This window comes from Phoca vitulina, unplaced genomic scaffold, assembly GCF_004348235.1.
Source record: "Phoca vitulina isolate PV1807 unplaced genomic scaffold, GSC_HSeal_1.0 scaffold40, whole genome shotgun sequence".
Lineage (NCBI taxonomy): Eukaryota > Metazoa > Chordata > Mammalia > Carnivora > Phocidae > Phoca > Phoca vitulina.
In genome coordinates, this window is record NW_022589743.1 from 20553777 (window position 1) to 20574681 (window position 20905).

Genomic DNA, 20905 nt, shown 5'->3' on the forward strand with positions numbered 1-20905 from the left:
CCCCTAGCAACCACAATTCTACTTTCTTTTCCATCAGTGCCACAGCTCTAGGTACCTCATGTAAGTGGAAACGTACAGTATTTGTCTCTTTGTGACTGGCTTCTCTCATTCAGCTAATGTCCTCAAGATTCATCCATGTTGTAGCTGATGTCAGAATTGCCCTCCTTTTTGAGACTGGGTAATATTCCATTCTATTATAAAGAGAGAGACACACACACATTTTTAATCCCTTTATTCATCGATGGACACTTGGGTAGCTCCCATCGCTTGGCTATGATAAATAATGCTGCTACAAATATGGGCATTTAAATATCTCTTCAAATCCCTTCTTTCAATCCTTGATGGCAGCATGTGAAATGGTAATGCTGCATCACGGGGGGAGGTCTATGTTTAGTTGTTTTTTTTTAAAGATTTTTATTTATTTATTTGACAGACAGCGAGAGAGGGAACACAAGCAGGGGGAGTGGAAGAGGGAGAAGCAGGCTCCCCGCTGAGCAAGGAGCCCAATGCGGGGCTCAATCCCAGGACCCTGGGATCATGACCTGAGCCAAAGGCAGATGCTTAACGACTGAGGCACCCAGGCGCCCCTATGTTTAGTTTTTTAAGGAACCACCAAACTGTGGTGTTGCACTGGTCTCAGCCAATACAGTGATGCTGTGGGCTAGAAATGCCTGGGGCGCTCACCGACCTCATACCACTTGGGGTGAACCCCCCCACACACCCCCCTCCGATATTTCCCCCATCGGAGCCAATGTTGTGGCCGGACCAGCCCTTGTGGTGGAGCCAGCCCTGGTGGTTCCTATTATGACTGTGAGACACTCCTCGGCAACAACCATCGGGGCAGTTTGAGAACATGAGGTTTCTCAATCACAAGTCCAGGAAGGTGCACGGCACACGGGGGCCACCCAGGGATGCTGTAGGGAGAGAGAGAGAGAGAGAGAGAGAGAGCACAGACCTGGAGTTCTGCCTTTATTGAGGTCCTCGGGGGGTGGCTAGGAGGGAATTAGGGCACAAGAAGGGAAAAGCAGGCTCACTCATGGGCCAGTTATCTAGGCTCTCCAAAGCTTTCTAAAAGGGGCATTTCAGGGGCACCTGAAATGGGTCCTCATCAGTTAAGCGTCTGCCTTTGGCTCAGGTCATGATCCCAGAGTCCTGGGATGGAGTCCCACGTCGGGCTCCCTGCTCAGTGGGGAGTCTGCTTCTCCCTCTCTCACTCCCCCCTGCTTGTTCTCTCTCTCTTTCTCTCTCTCGCTGTCAAATGAATAAATTTTTAAAAATCTTAAAAAAAAATAAAAGGGGCCCTTCATGGATGGGGGCCGCCTGGGGGCTGGAAGCTGGTGATGCATTTATTCGAGAAAGCTGTCTATGAAGGATGTCTCACAACACATGTTAGTTTCCTTAGCGGCCTCACCATTTTCCAAGCCCACCAGCAGTGCGCCAAGCTCCTTCCTCTTCATCCTCCTCAACACTTGTCATTTCCTGCTGTTCGGTAGTGGCCATCCTCATGGGTGTGAGGTGGCAGACTCACATTTTGAATAGATCCTTCGATCTACGCTGCAGAGATCAGAGAGCTCCAGACAAGCGTTTGGGACTTGGAATAAAAAAGCTCGGAAGGAACTTTCCGGAGGACTGCCTCTCACCCCCTTAAGACCAGAGCTAGGCCCTGGGAATGGATGGTGGTGACCACAGGGTGATGTCAAGCTGTCTTGAAATGCTTCCCTTCTGTCCTAGTTTGTCTGAAAATGCACTGGCCTTTGGGTTTGGTTGTCGCCAGCAGGGTGGGAACAGGGGACCCTAGGACCCTTGTTCCAGGACTGTGACTCACCTCCAAGGTGCAAGGTGATACCAAAGGGCTTGTCTGCTGGACCTCTAGCTGTCCCTGCATCTCCCCGGGCTTGGGGGCATTTTCGGTTTTATTAACAGGACTTTATTGAGATAAAGTGTTTCTGTGGAGTAAAAGGCACAGATCCTAGTTTGGGGGCTGAGTTTTCACGTCTGTAAACCATTCATAGCAAGTTCCAGAATGCTTCCAGCGCTCAGGAGACTCCTCCGTGTCCCTCCCAGTCAGTGCTGTCCCCGGGTCATCGCTTTTCTGACCTGTCACTGAACTTAATGTAAATGGAACAGTCCCAGCACACCTGGTTTCATCCACTCGGCCACGAGCTTCACTGAGGTTCTTTCCTGGATCCGTGGCTCTCTTTTGTGGCTGAGGGCTGGTCCACAATGTGTTTTTTTTTCTTTTTTCCCGCTGGTGCATATTTGTGTTGTTTCCAGTTTGGGGCGAGGATGAGTAAAGTTGTCGTGTGTTTTCCACTTCTTTCCAGTAAATATCTAGGAGACTAACCAGGACAGAGGAGAGGCAGATATTTGACTTTATGATCGTCCACCAAGAAGTTGCCCAAAGTCGTCTTATTTTATATTCCAATCTGCAGCAGACGAGAGTTCCAGTTGTTCTATATTGATCCCTCATGAAATCATCCCAGTGTCCCTGGTGTCCCTGTGAGGACTCCAAACACCTTCCCTTCCTTTCTTTTCTCTCCTTTTTGCCCCAGCTGCTGCCTGCCCCTTAAATTCGGTCGAATTCTGGTTGGTCCAGGAATATAGTGGGGGTGGAGGGTGGGCAGAGGGGACACGGTGGTCTCAGTCTATGGGGGCCTCTCAAAGACGTTAGTCTTTGCAAATTCTGGTGCATCTCGGCAAGGCGCGGGGCGGAAGACAGGTGCAGAGCCGTGAATGGCCCCGCAGCTTCTCTCCATTCGGTGCCTGCACGACCCTTCACTTCTCTAGCTTGGTCGTGGGCTCTCTCCCCAGCACATTGCGGGGACCCGCTTGACTTCAGGTAAGTTGCTTGTTGCCGCTCCCCTGACACAGCCCATCCTATCACTAGGTGCTGAAGCCACTTAGACGCAGGTTTTTTCATATGTCCCCCCAACCCCATGTCACTTGACTTGTTTTATCATGTCTGAGGCTTCTCTCCTCATTCTAAAGCCTGGGGTAAAAAGGAAGAGGCGAGACGAGAAGAAAGAGATACATCCATGGAGAGGGGACCCAAAGCTCCCGGGGCACCACTATCCTCTAGGAGAACAATTCCCATGTTTTCTGGTTGGAAAACACTTCTTTCCACACAATTGGGTCTTCATATGATACATAGAATTTTGAAAGGGAGAAATGCTTTTTCTGAGAACCTAAGTGTCCTGCAGCTTAGGTTGCCACTGGTGACCTGGGTGACCCTGGGCATGTCCTTTAGACGCAGAGCCTCAGTTTCTCTGTGTGTAAACGGACAAGCCAGGCCCTGCACACAGGTGATGCCCATCACACAGCCCCGCTGTTTTCTGGGCCCTGAGAGCAAGCACACTCGGGGGACATAGCCACACACTTATGGAGGGTGTCATCTAGAAACACGTTGAGTGAATGGGGTCAGGCTCTTTGAATCTATATGAACCAAACACAATTCCATCTCAGGGCTGGAGCCCAGAAGGAGACAGGAGGGGAAAAGGTCACTGGGCTGGGGAGTGTCTACTTCCCTCTCCCTGGGTCATACCCCCAGCCCTCCCTCAACACCCTACTTTCTCTTTCTTTAGACCTACTTCCTCTTGCTCCTGGCTCCTCCCCATCCCCATCCCCATCAAGTAATTACCAGTTTGCTTTAGTTTCAATTTCCTGGTTAGCTCCTCCCAGTGCAAACAACTGCCTGGCTGGGGTGACGAGCCGCGGTGGCCACAGAGGTGGTGGAGAGATGGCCTTCAGCAGCTCCCAGCCTCCCTACCTGAACCCAGTAAGTTCCAGGGCGGTGGGCAGGGGTGCGCTGGCCCCGGGCTGCGCTGGCGGCCTCAGCCTGGAAGAAGCAGCCCTGGGTCTCTGGGAGATGACCCTTGGGTGGCAGCAAGGGAAGAGGGCAGTTGTCCCAAAGAGGACACAGGAGGAAGGGCAGAAAGCCAAGTGGGGGAATCCTGACACAACTCTGTCCCCTGCTTCTCAGGGCTGGCGAGCTGATCGTCACCAGCATTTGTGCCTTTGACTAGTGTTCACTGAGCTCCCCTGGGAGCCTGTCCTAGGTGTGGGAAGTGGCGGGGGGGAGGGGGAGGGCGGCAGGGAAGAGGGGAGACGGGCATAAGTAATAAATAGAAGCGTGATGGCTTGTTTGTATGAACGGGGACGTAGACAGGGTTTCTGGGGGAGGCCAGCATGGCATGCCTGGGCGACCCTTCCCAGCCCAGCACGGCACTTAAGGGCACTTACTTTGGAGATGGCCTCCCTGGCTCCAGCCATTTACTAGCTGGGCGGCCTCAGGCAAGTTACTTTTACCTCTCTGGGCCTCAATTTCCACATCTGTAAAATGGGGCTCATCCTTGAGCTTACCTCCCAGGACTAGGTAAGGATGCGCGAGGCAGCATGTCTGGAGTGTTTGAACAGTGCCCGGCACGCTGCGGGTCCTTTGGAAGTGTTTTGTATTATTCAGAGTCCGGAGGCGGCAGGGAAGGCCTCCTGAGGAGGTGTCTGCTCCCTGAGGGGTGTGAGTAGACAAGACAGAGGCAGGCCAAGGGTGTCTGCAGAGGGGCCATCTCAGGAGTGAGAAGGAAGTGGGTTGTCCCTGCAGCATGGGGCTCAAAGGGCTGCCTTTTGTACCTTTGGCCACAGATGCATAGGTTCTGTCTGCAGATGGCCTTGTCTAAACCCCGTGAGCCTTATTATTCCCGCATCATACATGGAAAACTGAGACTCAGAGAAATTGAGGTCACTTGCCGGATGTGCCCGGATGGTAAGTGGCAGATAAGGGAGATGCCTTGCCTTACCCCCAGGAGAGGGAGGCTTACAGAAAGAGCACCTCTGATGACAGAAGGTAGGCAAGCAGCAACCCCAGGCCCGGGAGGCTTGTGTCCTGGGCCCTGCCCTGTAGTAGGAGCCCCTCTGGGCCTTGGCAAAGAGCTTCCCAAGGAGCCTGGGCCAAAGGGCTGACAGAGCCCTTCAGTGGGCGGGGGGACACAGGGTGGGCAGCAGCCGCTGAAGCAGGGAAGCTGCTAACTCCACACTCAGCAGGGGCCCTGGCTTGGCCTGTTTCCTCCTCACTGCCAGCAAGGTCGGGGGGAGGGTCACTGGAGGAAGCTGAACAAGGCCCTGTTGGTTGGCCCTCCATGGGGCTCTCAGGGTCAAAACATGTCACCTTAGGCTCATTCACCATCAGATGGACAATCCCAGAGATCCTTCCAGGCTCTGACATTTCATTATTCTGGCTAGTTTTTACTTTCCAATCCTTGCATTCAAAATGTTCAAATCAGAAGGAAAATTCTCCTATGGGCAACAGTGAATTAAAACAGGGCCTTGGAGTCCAGACAAGAGAGAGGATGATGGGTGCAGCCCCCCAGGCACCGGGAACACCTGCCCACCCACGTGGGTGCCCTCTCGCAGGCAGCCCACTGATATCCAGCCGTGGTGCTTCCTCCAAAGTGTGGTGGGAAGGTCACGCAGCCGGGCTGCCTTGGGAGTCTGGCCTCCATTCCTTGCCCACGCGCCACCCCCTCAGCCTTATCGGAGGTCCGGGACGGAATCTGGAAGCACAGTCAGAACAAGGCTCGATGTTTGGTCTGGGGAAGCGCGTGGTGAGCCAGGAGTGAGGATTTCTGTGCTTTGTCGTGAGAAGCAGCCCGTGTGACAATTAAAAGCATGGGCGCTGGGGTTCAAACCCCACACTATCACTGACCAGCTAAGTGGCTTTGGGTAAACTACCAAATCTTTCATGCCTCAGTTTCCTCAGTAAAAGTGACACTAATGCTGGGTAATGAGGTGACAGGGCAGGTTAGCCACCAGAAGGGCCTCAGAACCTCTGTGGCAGCAGCACCCTTTGGCTAAAAGTCTGCTGCAGCCTCCTCCGGCCAGCTGGGCCACCTTCGTGACACTGGGCTTCCAGAAGGGGGCTGCCTACCCTCCCGCCTGTAGGGCCTGGCTCCTCCGGACAGGAAGAGGAGGAAAAAGTCCTCAGCCTCCAGGCACAGGCAGGAGCTGAGAGCAGGTTCTGACCCAGCAGAGGAATTAATTCATCCTGATGCAAACAGCTGCCATTGTCAAAGGCCTGGACCCAGGGCTTTCTGTGTGGCACCTCATCGAACCCTCTCAAGAACACTGTCTGGCCGGTGCTGTTGTCCTACTGTTCCAAGAACGGACCTGGGGTGCAGACAGGTCAAGGGACTTGCCCAGTAGGAGAGCTGTTAGCACAAGGAGCTGGGAGGCAAACCCTTGTCTGTGGGACCATAAATCCAAAAGTTCTCTCTCTCTCTCTCTCTCTCTCTCTCACACACACACACACACACACACACACACAAAGTCCAAATTCCACAGCAGCCTTGGCCCGCCAGGCTTAAAACAACACAAATTTGTTTTCTTACAGTTCTGGAGGTCAGAAATCTAAAAGTATCTGTAAGGCTTCAGGGGAGAGTCTTTCCTTGCCTTTTCCAGCATCCAGAGGCCACGCGCCTCCCTGGGCCGGAAGTCCCGCCCTCCGTCTTTAAACCCAGCAGCTTCTTGCCTCTGCTCTCCTGCCTCCCTCTTTGAGGACTCTGAGGCCCACTCAGATAACCCAGCATAACCTCCCATCTCAAGATCCTTAACTTAATCACGCCTGTAAAGTCCCTTTTGCCTTGTAAGGTGACATACAGTATCCACAAATTCCAGGCATTAGAATGTGGGCGTCTGGGGCGGTGGAGACGGGGTGCTAATTCTTCAGCCCGCCGTACCTCCTTGGAGCCAAGCAGGGCTGTCAGTGTCTTTGAACTCGTCCACACATATTTCATCCATAGTAAGTAAATGCATGTATGTGGCCTCCCCACCCATTTTGTTAAATGGTGTCACTACATATCAGTTCTCAAAGAATCCCCTTCTTCCTCTTTTTTTTTTATGGAGGCTACAGGGAATCCATTGTATGGAAATACCATGATTTATTTCACCACTTTCCTCTTGGTGAACTTTTAGACTCTTTCCAATCCTTTGCTGTTACAGTGCTGCAGTGAATAACCTTGTCTGCAGGATTCTACTCAATTTATTATTTTTTTAAAGATTTTATTTATTTGAGAGAGGGAGCACAGGCAGGGGGAAGGCGCAGAGGGAGAAGCAGACTCTCCACTGAGTGGGGAGCCCGACATAGGGCTCGATCCCAGGACCCTGAGATCATGACCTGAGCTGAAGGCAGACGCTTAACCGACTGAGCCACCCAGACTGTCCAGATTATACTCAATTTAAAATAATCTTGTTTTTCAGAATTTGGGGACACCCACCATTTAAGACATACAGAAATCTCAAAACCTTTCTGGGGAAATTGTTGCTTGGGATCAACCTGTACTGTCTGGTCCCCACGATCCGTACACTTTCCGCCACCAGCCCAGCCATCTTGCTGTGCACTTACAACACCCCTCACCACACTCTGATTGTAGATCTTTACAGCTCCGCGTGGATAGGCTTCAGAAGGGAGGGCAGCATGCTTGCCAGGAGTATTCATTCGCCTTTGAAGCATTATGTCTTGCGACAGGATGAAAGGCTCTTAAGAGATTTTTAGGCCTCGACAGATAAATGAGGGGAGTATGTTTTCAGAGAAGTATGCCACACTGGGCCGGAAGCTGTGTCAGGCTGACTCACCTCTCCAAAACCACAGACATGGACCGAAACAACAGAGGGAACTCAGAGAAGCAGAGACGTTGTGATTTGCTCAAGGTCACCGAGGTATTTAATGGCCTGACCTGTGGAGCAACAGAAGTCGCCTCTCCCAGATGCCCCTGTCGCAGTCAGGCTGAATGAGGTCCTGGTGCCCGTCACTCCCCTGAGCAAGGATGGGCTTCCTTGGGTTCCGAGTGGTCGTGTACATGCTACTATCTCCTCTTAGAAGCTGTCCCTTCCTCTCAGACGCTCAAGGGCTGCCCCACCCCATTCTCTCAGAGCCCCCCAAGTGTGTGGAACCACCTGGACTCAGGTCTGCTTCCTCACAGGCCCGGAAGATCCGTGAGGCTGAGGCGCCCCGGCACGGGGCCCACATCCAGGCCGCTGCTACCAAGTGCTGAGGGGAACATGCAAAAGGGGGCAGGCCCACTGACTGACCAGCATTTTCTCCCTGCAGGGCATCCCCTTCTCCGGGAAAATCCAGGGGGGTCTCCAGGACGGACTTAAGGTCACTGTCAATGGGACGGTTCTCTACTGCAATGGAACCAGGTACCGGGAACTGTTTCTTCTCTCCAGACTCAGCCCTTAGCCAACCATGGCACCCGTCAGCTCACCCAATGCCCTCTGAGCCATCCGCGCCTGGCCCAGGGGATCCCGGGTGGTCTGCACGACCCCACTGCCATCCGCCGGGAGCGTCTGGCATGAACAAAGACGCCCCACAGACTTAGGGAGAGCAGGTGCTCACCGTCTAAGGAGTGGCGGGGGCCAGCCCAGAGGCAGATAATTACGCTCTGGGATTGGGCTTTCTACGCTGTAAGCCAGAGTCGCAAAAGTCTTACTTCCTTCATTTCTCATAACTGCAGAGCCCTCATTTCGTTGATCTAGAACTATTTCAAACTTGTCATCAAATGCATTTTGGTCTCTTTCAGTTTTGAGGTCTTTTCTGGGAAATACTAAGTCCATTCAAAACACAAACACCCTTTTCCTACCCGCCCCGCCCCCCCACGCCTCCTTCCCGGGGGGGGGGGGGGGGGGGGATTTCTGGGAACAGGGAAGAGCTTGCAGTCTCCTCAGAGGCTGGAGGCCCTTCGGAAGCTCGTGCAGCCTTGGCTGACTTCCGCGGCTGTGCAGGTGGTGCGGGGGAGTGGGGCGGGGTGTCGCCCAGTTTGTGGGGGGTCTGCGTCCATGGGGGCTGCCTGCTGAAGTCCACGGTGCCCACGAAAGCCCCTCTGGACACGTGGTCCTCTCTCAGAAGCCTTTCTGCCTCAATCCCAGATGTCTCATGCCCCCGGTGGTCCTCTCTCTCATCACCTCGCAGGGCCCTGGGACCTCCTGGGTCCTTTCACACTGCTCCCAGGCCCAGCCCTACCTCAGTTCAGCACTTCTCCATCACGGCTTTCCCTGCCAGGTGGCCACACTGACCGTGGGACTTCTCCGAGAGCCCCGAGTGCCCCCAGGAGACCCCGAGGGAAGTGAGGCACCAGGATCCCCCTAAACCCTGCCAGCAGGGGACTCTGGGATCTCCCCTCTGAACTTCCCTCCTTTCTCCCTCTCCCTCTGCCTGCCCCTCCTCCAGCACCAGGATGGCTTTCTACTCCCATCCTGTCCCCCCACCCACCCCTTCCTGCAAAGCTTCTGCACTCATCCTTCCCCAGGGCAGGATTTTTCTAAGGACTCTAGGAATTAAGCTGGAGGACCACAGAGGGGAAAATGCACCCAGAGACATTTCAGAAAAATATTCTCCATTTTAAGAGGAATACAGACTTAGATTTGCTGCTTCCAGAATCCCTGGGAGCCTCCTTTCCCAGAGGGAGGGCTGGCTGGGCTCAGGGCCGCGGCAGTTTCCTATGGGTCTTGCTGGCTGAGGGTTCTCGGAACAACCTGGTGTTGAGGACGACATCCAGAACTCACGCTCCTCCAGCAAGAAATCAAGTGGGCTCTGCAGGAATTGAACAGAATGTGTTTCAAGGGCTGCCTCTGGGCTTGGTGCAGGGCCTGGCCCTGTGGGGGCTGTGGATGACAGGAGAGCACTGTGGTCAGCTGGGGAGAGCCGAGCGAGCCCGAGAAGCAGGCGGCGAACCAGGCTCGCGCTGAGTTCAGGGAAGGCTGGGGTAGACAGAGGTGCCTCGGAGGAGAACCTCAGACTGGAACTTGGTTTTAGGACCTGAGGGAGCTCTGTCTGGGAAAAGGCAGAACAAATGTTTATTGTGCCCCTTTTGTGAGCCAGGCCTTTTGGAAGGTTTTTTGTTTTAATTCCTCACCTTAGAACCATAGCTGTACCCAAAGGCGGTTTCAATGGTGAGGGGCTTCCTCCGAGGACAGAGACAGGAACGGACATTTACTCAGGTGGGGGCTTCCTGAGCACCCCCTCACGAAGCATCCGCAACGGAAGGAAGTCACTCAGCTCCCAGGCTATGGTGTGTGGTTCAGGATCATTGCAAATGACAAGCAGTGTAGAGCTGGGGTCCGGGTCCAGGCCTGCTGACTTCAGGGCCACCACTCCGCACGTCGTGTGTGGGACACACACCAATCACCAGTGAGAGACAGATGTACATACTGAAAGCTCTCGCACCCGGGGAGCTACCATTTATTCGATGCTTCTCTGTTAGTACCTAGCTCTGTCGGCATATTCCATCAATTCCAGGTGTTCTTTAAATTTATTTGCTTCTTTCCCAGTTGAGCCGATGGGGACTGGCTCTCACTTCCAGGCACATTTCTTGACTTCCCTCTGATACAAATTTGAATCCATGTTCAAGCCTCGTGCTTCTTATTGCTAGCGTCAACATTTTTCTTTACCCGTTTTCTACGTGTTTTTAGAAAACCACACTCTAAGGGTAAAATGCAATCATTGCACAAGAACACACGAAGTGCAAATTAGGTGAATAGAAAGGATAGCCACAAGCTAAGGATGGGTCCAGACCTGCCGTGCAAGTTCACAGACGGAAACAGTCAAAGGCACGAGGCTCCCTCTTCAGCTCGGCCGGCAGTCAACCAGGCTGCAGAATTACCTACCATCTGATTGCCCTCTGCCTAGGTTTGCCGTGAACTTTCACAGTGGCTACAGTGACAGTGACATTGCCTTCCACTTCAACCCTCGGTTTGAGGAGGGTGGCTATGTGGTCTGCAACACGAAGCAGAACGGATCCTGGGGGCCAGAGGAGAGGAAGATGCATATGCCCTTCCAGATGGGGAATCCATTTGAGCTCTGCTTCCTGGTGGAGAGCTGGGATTTCAAGGTGAGCAGCAACTCTCTGCAGCCCCCTTCCCGCTGCCTACCTCCCAGCCCCATCGGGTGTGGTGGTGACTAGCCTTTATAAATCACATGAGCGTTTTTGTTTTTTTTCTTTAAGATTGTATGTATGTATGTATTGAGAGAGTGCAAGGAGGGGCAGAGGGAGAGAGAGAATCTCCAGCTGACTCCATGGGGAGCACAGAGCCTGATGCGGGGCTTGATCTCATGACGCTGAGATCATGACCTGAGCTGAAATCAAGAGTTAGACGCTTAACCGACTGAGCCACCCAGGCGCCTCCATAAAGCACATGAGCCTTTAAGTAATCACATGTGCAATGCCATTAGACAGAGAGCAGGACCTTTCCCTTGTAGGGGTGCTCTGGTGGCTACAGTCTCCTCACACTCCTTCCCCTGCATCTATGGGCTCACCTGCTGCTTCTTTTACTCAGGAAGTAAGAACTAGATACATCACCATGGTGCTTTTTGGCCCTGCAGGTCTTTAAAGTTCTAGTTAATTCCATTCCTTTGCTGTAACCATTCCTCCACCGCAGGTCCCTGATAACATTGGTTTTTTGGTAATATTGTTGCAGTCTTTATCCAGGTTCTACTAATGGCTTAGTGTTACATGGTGTTGCAAATTGCGTTAGTAAGCAGAATAGTGTCTCTGGGCTTGGGAGACAGATGGGGGTGAGTATCCCCGTGTCTGTCCTTTTCTGCGTGAGCATGGATGTGCCCAGCCCCTCAATGTACAACCCAGGGTCGCCTCTCCTCTGCCCCCCCCGAACATGTTTATGCATATTTAAAGAACACCTCCGGGGAGCTAAGATTAGAAAGATCAACTGACTGCAATAAACAAACAACCCTAAGAACCAAAAAGCAAGTAGAGACTGGGATCAGATGTACTTGGATCATAGGCCATGCTTACAACTGGCACAGCTCTGAAGGCTGGTGCCCCTACCCCCCAGGGGACAGATGTGAAAACCAGACACAGGGCTTAATTCCGGGGAGCAGGGGCTCACGTCCCCCCCCCCCCCCCGAATGTGCACTTGTCTTGGCAGGTGACGGTGAACGGGAACCATTTTCTGCAGTACTCACACCGCGTGCCCTTCCACCGCGTGGACACCCTCTCCATCACCGGGGCTGTGCAGCTGTCCTACATCGGCTTCCAGGTCAGATTGTCCACCTGGCACCTGTCTCAGGGGCTGAGTGCAGGGCCCCGTCTAGCTGCACCTGGGCCCCATTGGGTGGGCTGATGGTAGCAGCCCATCTCCTCCCCAGGTGACTCTGACGACACCCCTCCAACTCCCCTGTCCTGTCCTTCTGTGTTCCTGTCTTTGTCCAGAACACTTGTCTCAGTCTCCCGGACTCCCAGGCCACTCCTCTCTGTCACTCTCTACTTCCACCATGCTTAGGAAGCCATGTGGCTCCAGAAAGAACTTGGGAATCAAACTGAATCTAGCTCAGCTCTGCGCATTGTCATCAGCTGTGGGAGCTTAGGCAAGCAACTTTGCCTCCCCTGGCCTCAGTTTCCCCATCTGAGAAAGGGGCATAGTCACTGCTGCCCCATGAGTTATAGTGTGAATTCAAGGAGGTAATACATGTCAGAGGTCACGACACGGCCTGCACGGGCCCATGCTAGGCTCTATTTGACCCTGTCTGTGTTTTAACATTTTCGAATGTGTTGCCAGCATCTAAAAGGTCAGGAGAAGTTTTGCATTCTGGAGCTGGACGGTGGTGCTGGCTGTGCAACAACTGTGAATGCACCTCATGCAACTGAGCCGTCCACTGAAAACTGGTTGAGATAGTAAATCTTAGGTGTATTTTACCACAATTAAAAAAAAAAAAGGTCAGGTGGTATCACATGGAAATCTGGATTTCTGGCTTTTTTGAAAACTGGGAAGATAGGGGTATGCTGGGCCCACGTTCCCACAGGGCCCCAGGAGGTTGGGTTGGAGCTGCTGTTACCACTTCCGGGCTTTGTGCTCCCGGAGGTGAGAAAAGCACACAGTAGGCCCACAACCGATACTCCTCTCTTTTTTCTCCTAATCTCTCATATTCCCTCCCGACCAACTTTCTCCCCTATGGGCCTGGGGGAGAGAGCGGGGCAGGGGAGAGGAGAAGGTGGGGAAGGGGACAGAGATGGAGGGGAGTGTGGGGGGGTGGGTGGGGAGAGAACTCGCTGGCCTGCTGTCCCTCACTGGAGCATAATCCTCCCCTCTGTCCCTCCACGTGATCCTGAACACCCTCCCCTCCCCTCCCTGACTGGCTTCCTCCCTCTGGCCCAGGCCCCTGCCTTTCCACACTTCCTTGGCTCCATTAACCCTTCTCTTCATGCCCTGGTGCCTTTTGTTTTAACAGAACACCCGAGTAAACCTTACCCAGCCTGCCTTCTCCACGGTGCAGTTCTCCCAGACTGCCTGTTTACCACCCAAGCCCAAGGGGCGAAAGCCAAAAGTGAGTTCAATGTGGAGGTCTTGGAGGTTGAGCATCTAAAGGACAGAGGGTCCAAGAGGCTGGTTCCAGCAGGCAGGCCTCATCATGCTCACCCAAAGCTTCCCTATCTCCACCACACCACCTGGCCCGAGCTGGGAACCTGGGAGTCTGCCTTGGTTCTTCCTTCCCCTCCTTAGTCTCCCTGCAGTGCTCCCACACCCCTTCCTCCCGAAGCCACAGCCTTCTTTGGGCCAAGCCATCTGACCCCTGACTACAACAACCCTGGTCTAGTTCCCCGCTTACCCGACCCACACGAGGGTGACCCTCCTCTACCCAAATCTGATCGCATCCTCTCCCTGCTTAAACATACCAAAGGTTCCAAGTCCTTCTAAATAAAGCCCCGATTCCCCAGCAGGAGATGTAGGACCCTGCCCAGCCCCCCAGTCTTGCCCCAGCCCACCTCCTGGCCACACCCCCTATCCAGGATGCTCAGGCAGCCTCCACTGCTCACTTGAGGCTTTCTGGGGCCACCATGCTTTTTGCACCTGCAGGCCCGGTGCTGACAGCACCCTGCGCCACCCCCACCCCCTACAGCCGACCTTTACCAGCCCTTCAATGCTCTGCTTAAATGTCACTCTTTGGGAGCATCTTCCTGTACTTACATGTCTGTCTTTGTCACTCCACCCCCCCCCCCCCCCCGCCCTATACCCACAAGCCCTTCGTGGACAGGGATTGTGGCTTGTTCGTTTGCGGATCCCCAGCACTTTGCACGGTGCCTGAGCAAGCACTAGGGGCCCCAGGAATGTGGAGTGTGGCTTGCACAGCCAACAGAATGGGAGACCGGCCAGGGCAAGAACAATCTGCGGCGTGAGGACAGGGTCTAGGACAGGAAGGGAAGCAGGGTCTGGCCCTCCCTTTGGCCACTGGAGCAGTGGGGGCTAAAGGAAGGGGTGCCTCTCTACCCAGGCTTTCTGTGGTCTCTCGAGGCCCTGACAGGGCCTGTGCCTCCTGCCATGCTGACTTCAGGACCGGGCAAGCTCCAGGGAGTCTTTGCAGGGCAGCCGGACTTTGGCTCTGGCCTGGGGAAGACAGGGTATGGTAGATAAAATCAGCCAGAACTGGGTAGCATTTTGGATTTTATCCCTTGCTACCCGGAGGGGCTTGGGCAAGCTGATTAGCCTTTCTGAGCCTCGTTGCCTCGCTAGTGAAACCGGAGCTGAGGATGCGTCCCTTGTAAATGTTCGGAAGCCAGAGCCTGGCACACAGTAGGCCTTCAGTAAATGCTTCACCTTACGAATGAAATATGGCACCGAAGTAATGGTTTTGCTTCTGGGAGCTAAGGGGCGCTATATGGCCTCTCCCTTTGGAGGAGCCAGTGAGGAAGTCCCCGCTCCTCCAACCCTGACAGTGACCCCGCCCCCAAGCCGGGTGTGTCCCTGGGACGGGGGTGGGGCTGAGAATCTGGGGCACCACAGGCTTGGGAGCAGGAAGGAAGGAAGCATGAGTCTGGGGAGGCCTTTTTTTTTTTTTTTAGATTTTATTTATTTGACAGAGACACAGCGAGAGGGAACACAAGCAGGGGGACTGGGAGAGGGAGAAGCAGGCTTCCCTCCGAGCAGGGAGCCCAATGCGGGGCTCGATCCCAGGACCCTGGGACCATGACCTGAGCCGAAGGCAGACGCTTAATGACTGAGCCACCCAGGCGCCCCTGGGGAGGCCTTTCTTACGACAGCCTCTGTCAGTGTCTCCCCTGCACGTAACACTAACGTTAACTGCTGTTTTGATCTTCTCATCCCCTTCAGTCTACAGGCATTTGGCCAGTCAACTCGGCTCCCATTGTAAGTCTCTTGAGTTCTCCTGGGATCTTCTTCATTTTGCTTCTTCCTGTGGGTTAGAAGGAGGAGGCAGGGCTGGGCACCGGGCCTCTCCTATGGGGGGTGAGGCTGAGGCCAACCCTGGCCATCTGCCTGGTGGTGGGAGGAAGTGGGGCTGGAAGGTTGGCTGGCCCTCGTGGATTGGGAAACAGCCTGAACTGCCGCTCTCTGCTCAAGCCCCCTGCCCTTCTGTGAGCGGCTACAGGAGACGGAGGCCCCCACACTCACTCCTTCCTCCTGGAAAATGAGGCTGTGCTAGACAAAATCCCCTGAGAAGAAAGATGGGCCACAGGCCACAAAGGCAGCCCTATTTCTTCTCCAAGTAGAAGAAACCTTTGCCCCTACCTCATCCCCTTGAGGGAAGAAACACCTCTACCTGCCAGTTTTGGGGGGCTTGGTGGGTGGGGAGTGGTTGGGCTTGTTACATGCTCAAGATGGCTGCATCTCACAAAGTGTGTGTTAAGTGGTGCCCTCTGGTGGCAGGTGGTGGTCTTCACGCTGGTGAGAACCAGTTCAAATCTGGGTTTTCTTTCTTGCAGACTCAAACTGTCATCCACACCGTTCAGAACACCCCTGGACAGCTGTTCCCTGTAAGTCTGAAAGCTCTGGTTGGGTCACAGCCTCACCACGTCCCCCTTCCCCAAGGACTGAACTCAGTAGTCCCAGAGACAGGAAGAAAGCAGTGTAGCAAGGAGGATGGGGGTGTTTGGGGTTGGGCCCTCTGCTCAAAAGACATGTGAGTAAAATTCCTCTTGGGCCAACAGAGATTCTGGGTCAGGGTGGATTTACCCAGTGGCTTAAGAAGCAGGTCCCCTTAGGGACCAGCAAGAAAATGGGTTCTCTGTTACTGAAAGGGGAGTGCAGTGGTCCCAGCATCTGGGTATGAGGCCCTGTGTCCTGAGGACAAGCCCTGGGATGTCACTGCTGGTCACAGGCTTCCACTGTGAATCAGACGGGAGCACTGGAGTTAGGGAGGCTGCCCGTGGAAGGGTTGAAAGGCAGGCAGGTGGCCATGATGAGGTCAGGGAGCATGGCAAGAAGTTCCACCAAGGCTGACTTGGGAAGGAAGGTGAAGGGGTGAAGCCAAGGGCCTCATGGTGGGGCATCCCCTCTAGGATGTGGAGGGGTCCGCGTGGGTATGCACTCCCAAACTAAACTTCCTGGTCTCTTTCAACAGAATCCTATCACCCCACCTATGGTGTACCCCACCACAACCTATGTAAGTGGTTTCTCTGGGAGGGGCAGAGGCCTTGTCTGTGTCGGGCCGAGTGGGAGGTGGTGGGCAGCTTACAACATCAGGGCAGACCTTTAGTAAGCCGAAGTTCTGGAAACATCCAAGGGAATCAAAAGGCTGTTGAAGGAAGCTGTCACCTTTAAAATTGTCCCTTCACCATGAGCCTATTAGAGGGCGTTCCCTCTCAGCCCAATTATCCTTTTGTATCCGGCCCAAGTTCTTTTCATGACAGCGGAAGCCTGTTACTTTGAGAAATGCTGGAAAGTTTTCCTTTGGCATTTACTGACCCAAATAATGATATCATGGAGTTCTTTCTTTTCTTTTCTTTTAAGATTTTATTTATTTATTTGATAGAGAGAGAGAGCGCCAGCGCACAAGTAGGCAAAACGGCAGGCAGAGGGAGCGGGAGAAGCAGGCTCCCCGCTGAGCAGAGAGCCTGACATGGGGCTCGATCCCAGGATCTTGAGATTGACCTGAGCCAAAGGCAGATGCTCAACCCACTGAGCCACCCAGGCACCCCTGTTTCTTGAAAATATATTACTCACAGGCATGGCTGTCAAACTCAGTTGACAGTCCAAATTCATGGAAATTGGCACAAAGCTCTGCCCCACACAGCTGACCTGCCCCTCTCCTCCTCCCCGCCCCCCCCGCCACCGACAGCCGATGCCTTTCTTCACCTCCATCCCGGGTGGGCTGTACCCCTCCAAGAGCATCTTCGTGTCGGGCACCGTCCTGCCCACTGCCCAGAGGTAAGCCACAGCTCTCAAGAAGGTCCTTCTGGTCACCCCCTGGCTCTGGGCAGGCTGGGAATGGTAGGGACTCAGAGCTCAGGGGGCAGAGGAGGTCCATGTGAACTGCCCACCCCCAGGTTCCACATCAACCTGCGCTCCGGGAGTGACATTGCCTTCCACCTGAACCCCCGTTTTGATGAGAACGTCGTGGTCCGCAACACGCAGATCAACAGCTCTTGGGGATCTGAGGAGCGAAGCCTGTCCCGAAAAATGCCTTTTGCCCGAGGCCGGAGCTTCTTGGTAAGGGGCCTCAGCCTAGAGCTCAGAGGGGTTCAAGAGGCAAACAGAACGGGGTGGGTGGGGATGGTGGAGGGCGTCAGGGGGCCCCTCGAACCATACAGGAGCTGACGCCTCTGGGTCGAGGGCTGGGCTCAGAAGAGAAAGTACCCCCCAGATTGCTGCTCTCCTTGTCCTCCCGCTGTCCCACATAAGGTGGGTGGTGGCACCCGCTGCTCGCACATGAGGGGACAAACTCACCAGTGCAGGTCATCGGCCTGAGGTCACACCGCCCATAAGTGCCAGGTGGGCCCCAAGCATGAGCTGTCATTCATTTATTCACTCACTCATTCATTCAACAATCGTGGACAGATCCCTGGAAATAACAGCAGGTCTGTGCAGAAAGCAAAACAGAATCATGGGATCGAGTGAGCTCTGGGGCAGGGGCCACGCTACCTTAGATGGGGACATCAGTCAGAGGAGGCCACAAGCCGGAGAGGAGTAGACTTTGATTCACAGAGAGCTGTGTGACTTTAAGCAAGTGACTTAATGGCTCTGTGCCTCAGTTTTCTCATCTGAAAAATGGGGCTAATAAGAATCTCCATCTCATCAAGGTGTAAGGATGAAATGAAATAATGTCTGTGACAGGCTGAGGACAGGGCCCGGGGCACAGTAAGTGATGATGTCTTAGCAGACGTGGTCCCCCTGCCTCACGGAGAGCATGTGGTGCGGGAAGGACAGTCAGGAGGCTGCCCTGCGGGAATGCAGGCGTGGAGCTCTGCTGTGTGCCGGCCACTGGGGACATGGATGGCCTAGGCCAGTGTTCCTGCCCCTAGAAGCTCGGGACTCGGTGGGAGACTGAGGATCAGGTGGGGGGCACCTGACGAGGAGGGCTCAGGGTGGGCGGGGGGAAGGCAGGGGAGGCTTGCTGGTCAGGGAGAGGTTGGCGTGAGGCTTGCTTAAATCATGCTTGAGGAAGACAGGTAGGCGGAGGGAGACACGAGCCTGCATTTAGGTCGGAGGACTTCCTGAGGGGAGTGCAAACGACGTGGCCTCTGTTCAGGTGTGGATCACGTGTGAAGGCTACGGCCTCAAGGTAGCCGTGGATGGTCAGCACCTGCTGGAATACTGCCACCGCCTGAAGAACCTGCCCGCCATCAACAGCCTGGAAGTGGGGGGCGACGTCCAACTGACCCACGTGCAGACCTAGCTGGGCTCCCTGGCCCTGGGGATGAGGGTGGGCCATGTTGCCCACTGCCTCTGCTCCTCACCTCACTCTTCCCTGTCCCTCTCCCTGTCCCTGCCCCAGGCTTTCCCAGCCTGCTGAGGAGCTGGGGCTTTTCTGGAGAGAAGGTGTGTTTGTCTGCCTCTGCTTCAGGCTACGGCCAGGCTGGCGTCGAGGAGGCACCTGGCGGGGGCTGCCTTCCTCAGTCAGGGTGGCGCCCGGGGCTGCGGCTGCCCAAATCTTACCATCTGAGGAGAGGCCGGTGGTCCCTGCGGGCTAAGCCCCATGTCCAGTCCCCTTGGCAGAAAGGGAGGGTCCTGGGCCTTCCCAAGCTCCCAGACCAGGCCTACACCCCGTCTGCCTCTCAGCCACATTCCCACCCCTGCCAATCCTCTCCATCTCATCCCCTAGAGGTGGCCTCCCGGGCCCTTCCCCTTTCTCCTACCTTCAACCTTTCCTTACACCCGGGTCCCACCCTCCCCACTCCAGGAAAGATAGCCTGATACTCCACTGGTCTCCACCAACTAACAGCACCTTTCTCAACAGGGGGCTCTTCTCTTTGCTCTTTCAAAGAAAGACAAATGTTTGTTGGCACATACGTATGGGGTCATTGTGGTTATCAAATGGGTTTGGAACATTTTGGAGTCTCTGGAACTGGGGAGGTTCTGGGTGAGGGCAGGGGGGCAGAGAGCATGGACTCACTTTGATGGGGTGGGTCCTGACATCCACACCTGCTCCCAGAGGGTTCCCCACAAACCCCACATGGGTGGGAGAAAGCAGGTTGGGCTCGGGCCTCCTGGGTGGGCATCTGTGATGCACGAAGCTTGGTAACAGGTGAACCCAGCAAAGAGCCTCCCACTCCTGAGACGGGCCGAGGGCTGGGCCAGAAGGCCAAATGGCAGGGCTGGCTTGTCAGAACCCTGCGTCCCAGTGGGAGGAGGTGGCAGGCGTGGTGTCAGGAGAAGCTGACTCAAGCTGATACCTGTCTGTGTTGTTCCACTGCGGGTCCTGGTGTTTGGGGTTAGGGTGTGGTGAGGAGAGTGACTCAGCGTGTGGGCTTCTACCAGCCACTGGGGCAGTGCAGGGGGGCCGGTTATGTGTCCTCATGATGCCAGCCCATCCTGCTACCTCCACCAAGAATCCAGTGCCTCCGGAACCAGGCTGGGGCTCCGAGCATCATCCTGGGACCAGCAGCACCTGGGAGCCTGTCAGGAAGGCAGAATCCCGGGCCCTGCCGCAGGCCTCCAGAATCAGTCTGCCTGGTAACAAGATCCCAGGTGGTTTGTGTGCATCTCAGAGGGGAGGGGCACTGGCCTGGGTGACCGTGTTCTTTTTTTTTTTTTTTTTTTTTTTTGGGGGGCGGTGTTCTTGAGCACATTGTTCAGATGCATTGCCGGGCACTGGCGACCAGCAAGCCTCTTTCGCCCCCCTTACCCCATCTGCGTAGGGGAGAAGTGGGCCAGGGAGCCAATGAAACAGAGGCCAAACCCAAGCTGGGAGCCTGATTTTCTCAGACCCCCACTTAGCCCCTGGCTGTGTTGCTTCCTTACTCTAAGAGGAGGAGACATGGCTCAGCCCCTTAAAAGTCTTCCCCATGGAAGATATGTGTCCTTCACTCACTGCCACGTCTTTGACACACAGTCCAACCCCACCTGCTTTGTCACCCAGGTGCCAAATTATTATTGGCCCAACTCTCATGGGAAACAGGCAGTCCCAGAGCCAAACATGGCAACTTTCTACAAGGGGATTGTTGGTCAAGGCCTTCCCTGAGGAGCTGGCATACCAGGCAGTATGAATTGCGCCCTGTGTGAGGCGAGCCCAGTGTGAGGTGCGCCCCTGGTGAAGTGAGCCCCGTGTGAGGTGAGCCTCGTGTGAGGTGAGACCCGAGTGAGATGTGCCCTGTGTTAGGTGCGCCCCGTGTGAGGTGAGCCCCGTGAGAGGTGCGCCCCCTGTGAGGTGAGCCCCATGTGAGGTGAGCCCCCTGTGGGTGTCCCCGTGTGAGGTGCGCCCCCTGTGAGGTGAGCCCCGTTTGAGGTGCGCCCTGTGTGAGATGAGCCCAGGGTGAGGTGTGCCCTGTGTGAGCTGTGCCCCCCGAGAAGTGAGCCCCGTGTGAGGTGAGCCCCGTGTGAGGTGAGCCCCGTGTGAGGTGCACACTCAGAGGTGAGCCCCTTGTGAAGTGAGCCCCGTGTGAGGTCCGCTCAGTGTGAGGTACGCCCCTGTGATGTGAGCCCCGTGTGAGGTGCGCCCCCTGTGATGTGA

General features: G+C 54.9%; 1 protein-coding gene across 2 annotated transcripts; it reads left to right on the plus strand.

Moving 5' to 3' along the window:
* Positions 1–3664: 3664 nt before the first annotated feature.
* On the plus strand, positions 3665–19277 carry LGALS9 (galectin 9). Of its 2 annotated transcripts, XM_032429075.1 has the most exons (11): positions 3665–3775; positions 8099–8190; positions 10676–10877; positions 11932–12042; positions 13232–13327; positions 15109–15144; positions 15720–15770; positions 16358–16399; positions 17075–17163; positions 17283–17445; positions 18485–19277. In XM_032429075.1, the coding sequence occupies exons 1-11, from the start codon at positions 3737–3739 to the stop codon at positions 18629–18631; spliced, it is 1068 nt and encodes a 355-aa protein (XP_032284966.1). In that variant the 5' UTR covers positions 3665–3736; the 3' UTR covers positions 18632–19277. The 2 variants fall into 2 exon arrangements, with proteins under 2 accessions (XP_032284966.1, XP_032284967.1); XM_032429076.1 differs by lacking the exon at positions 13232–13327.
* Positions 19278–20905: the final 1628 nt, after the last annotated feature.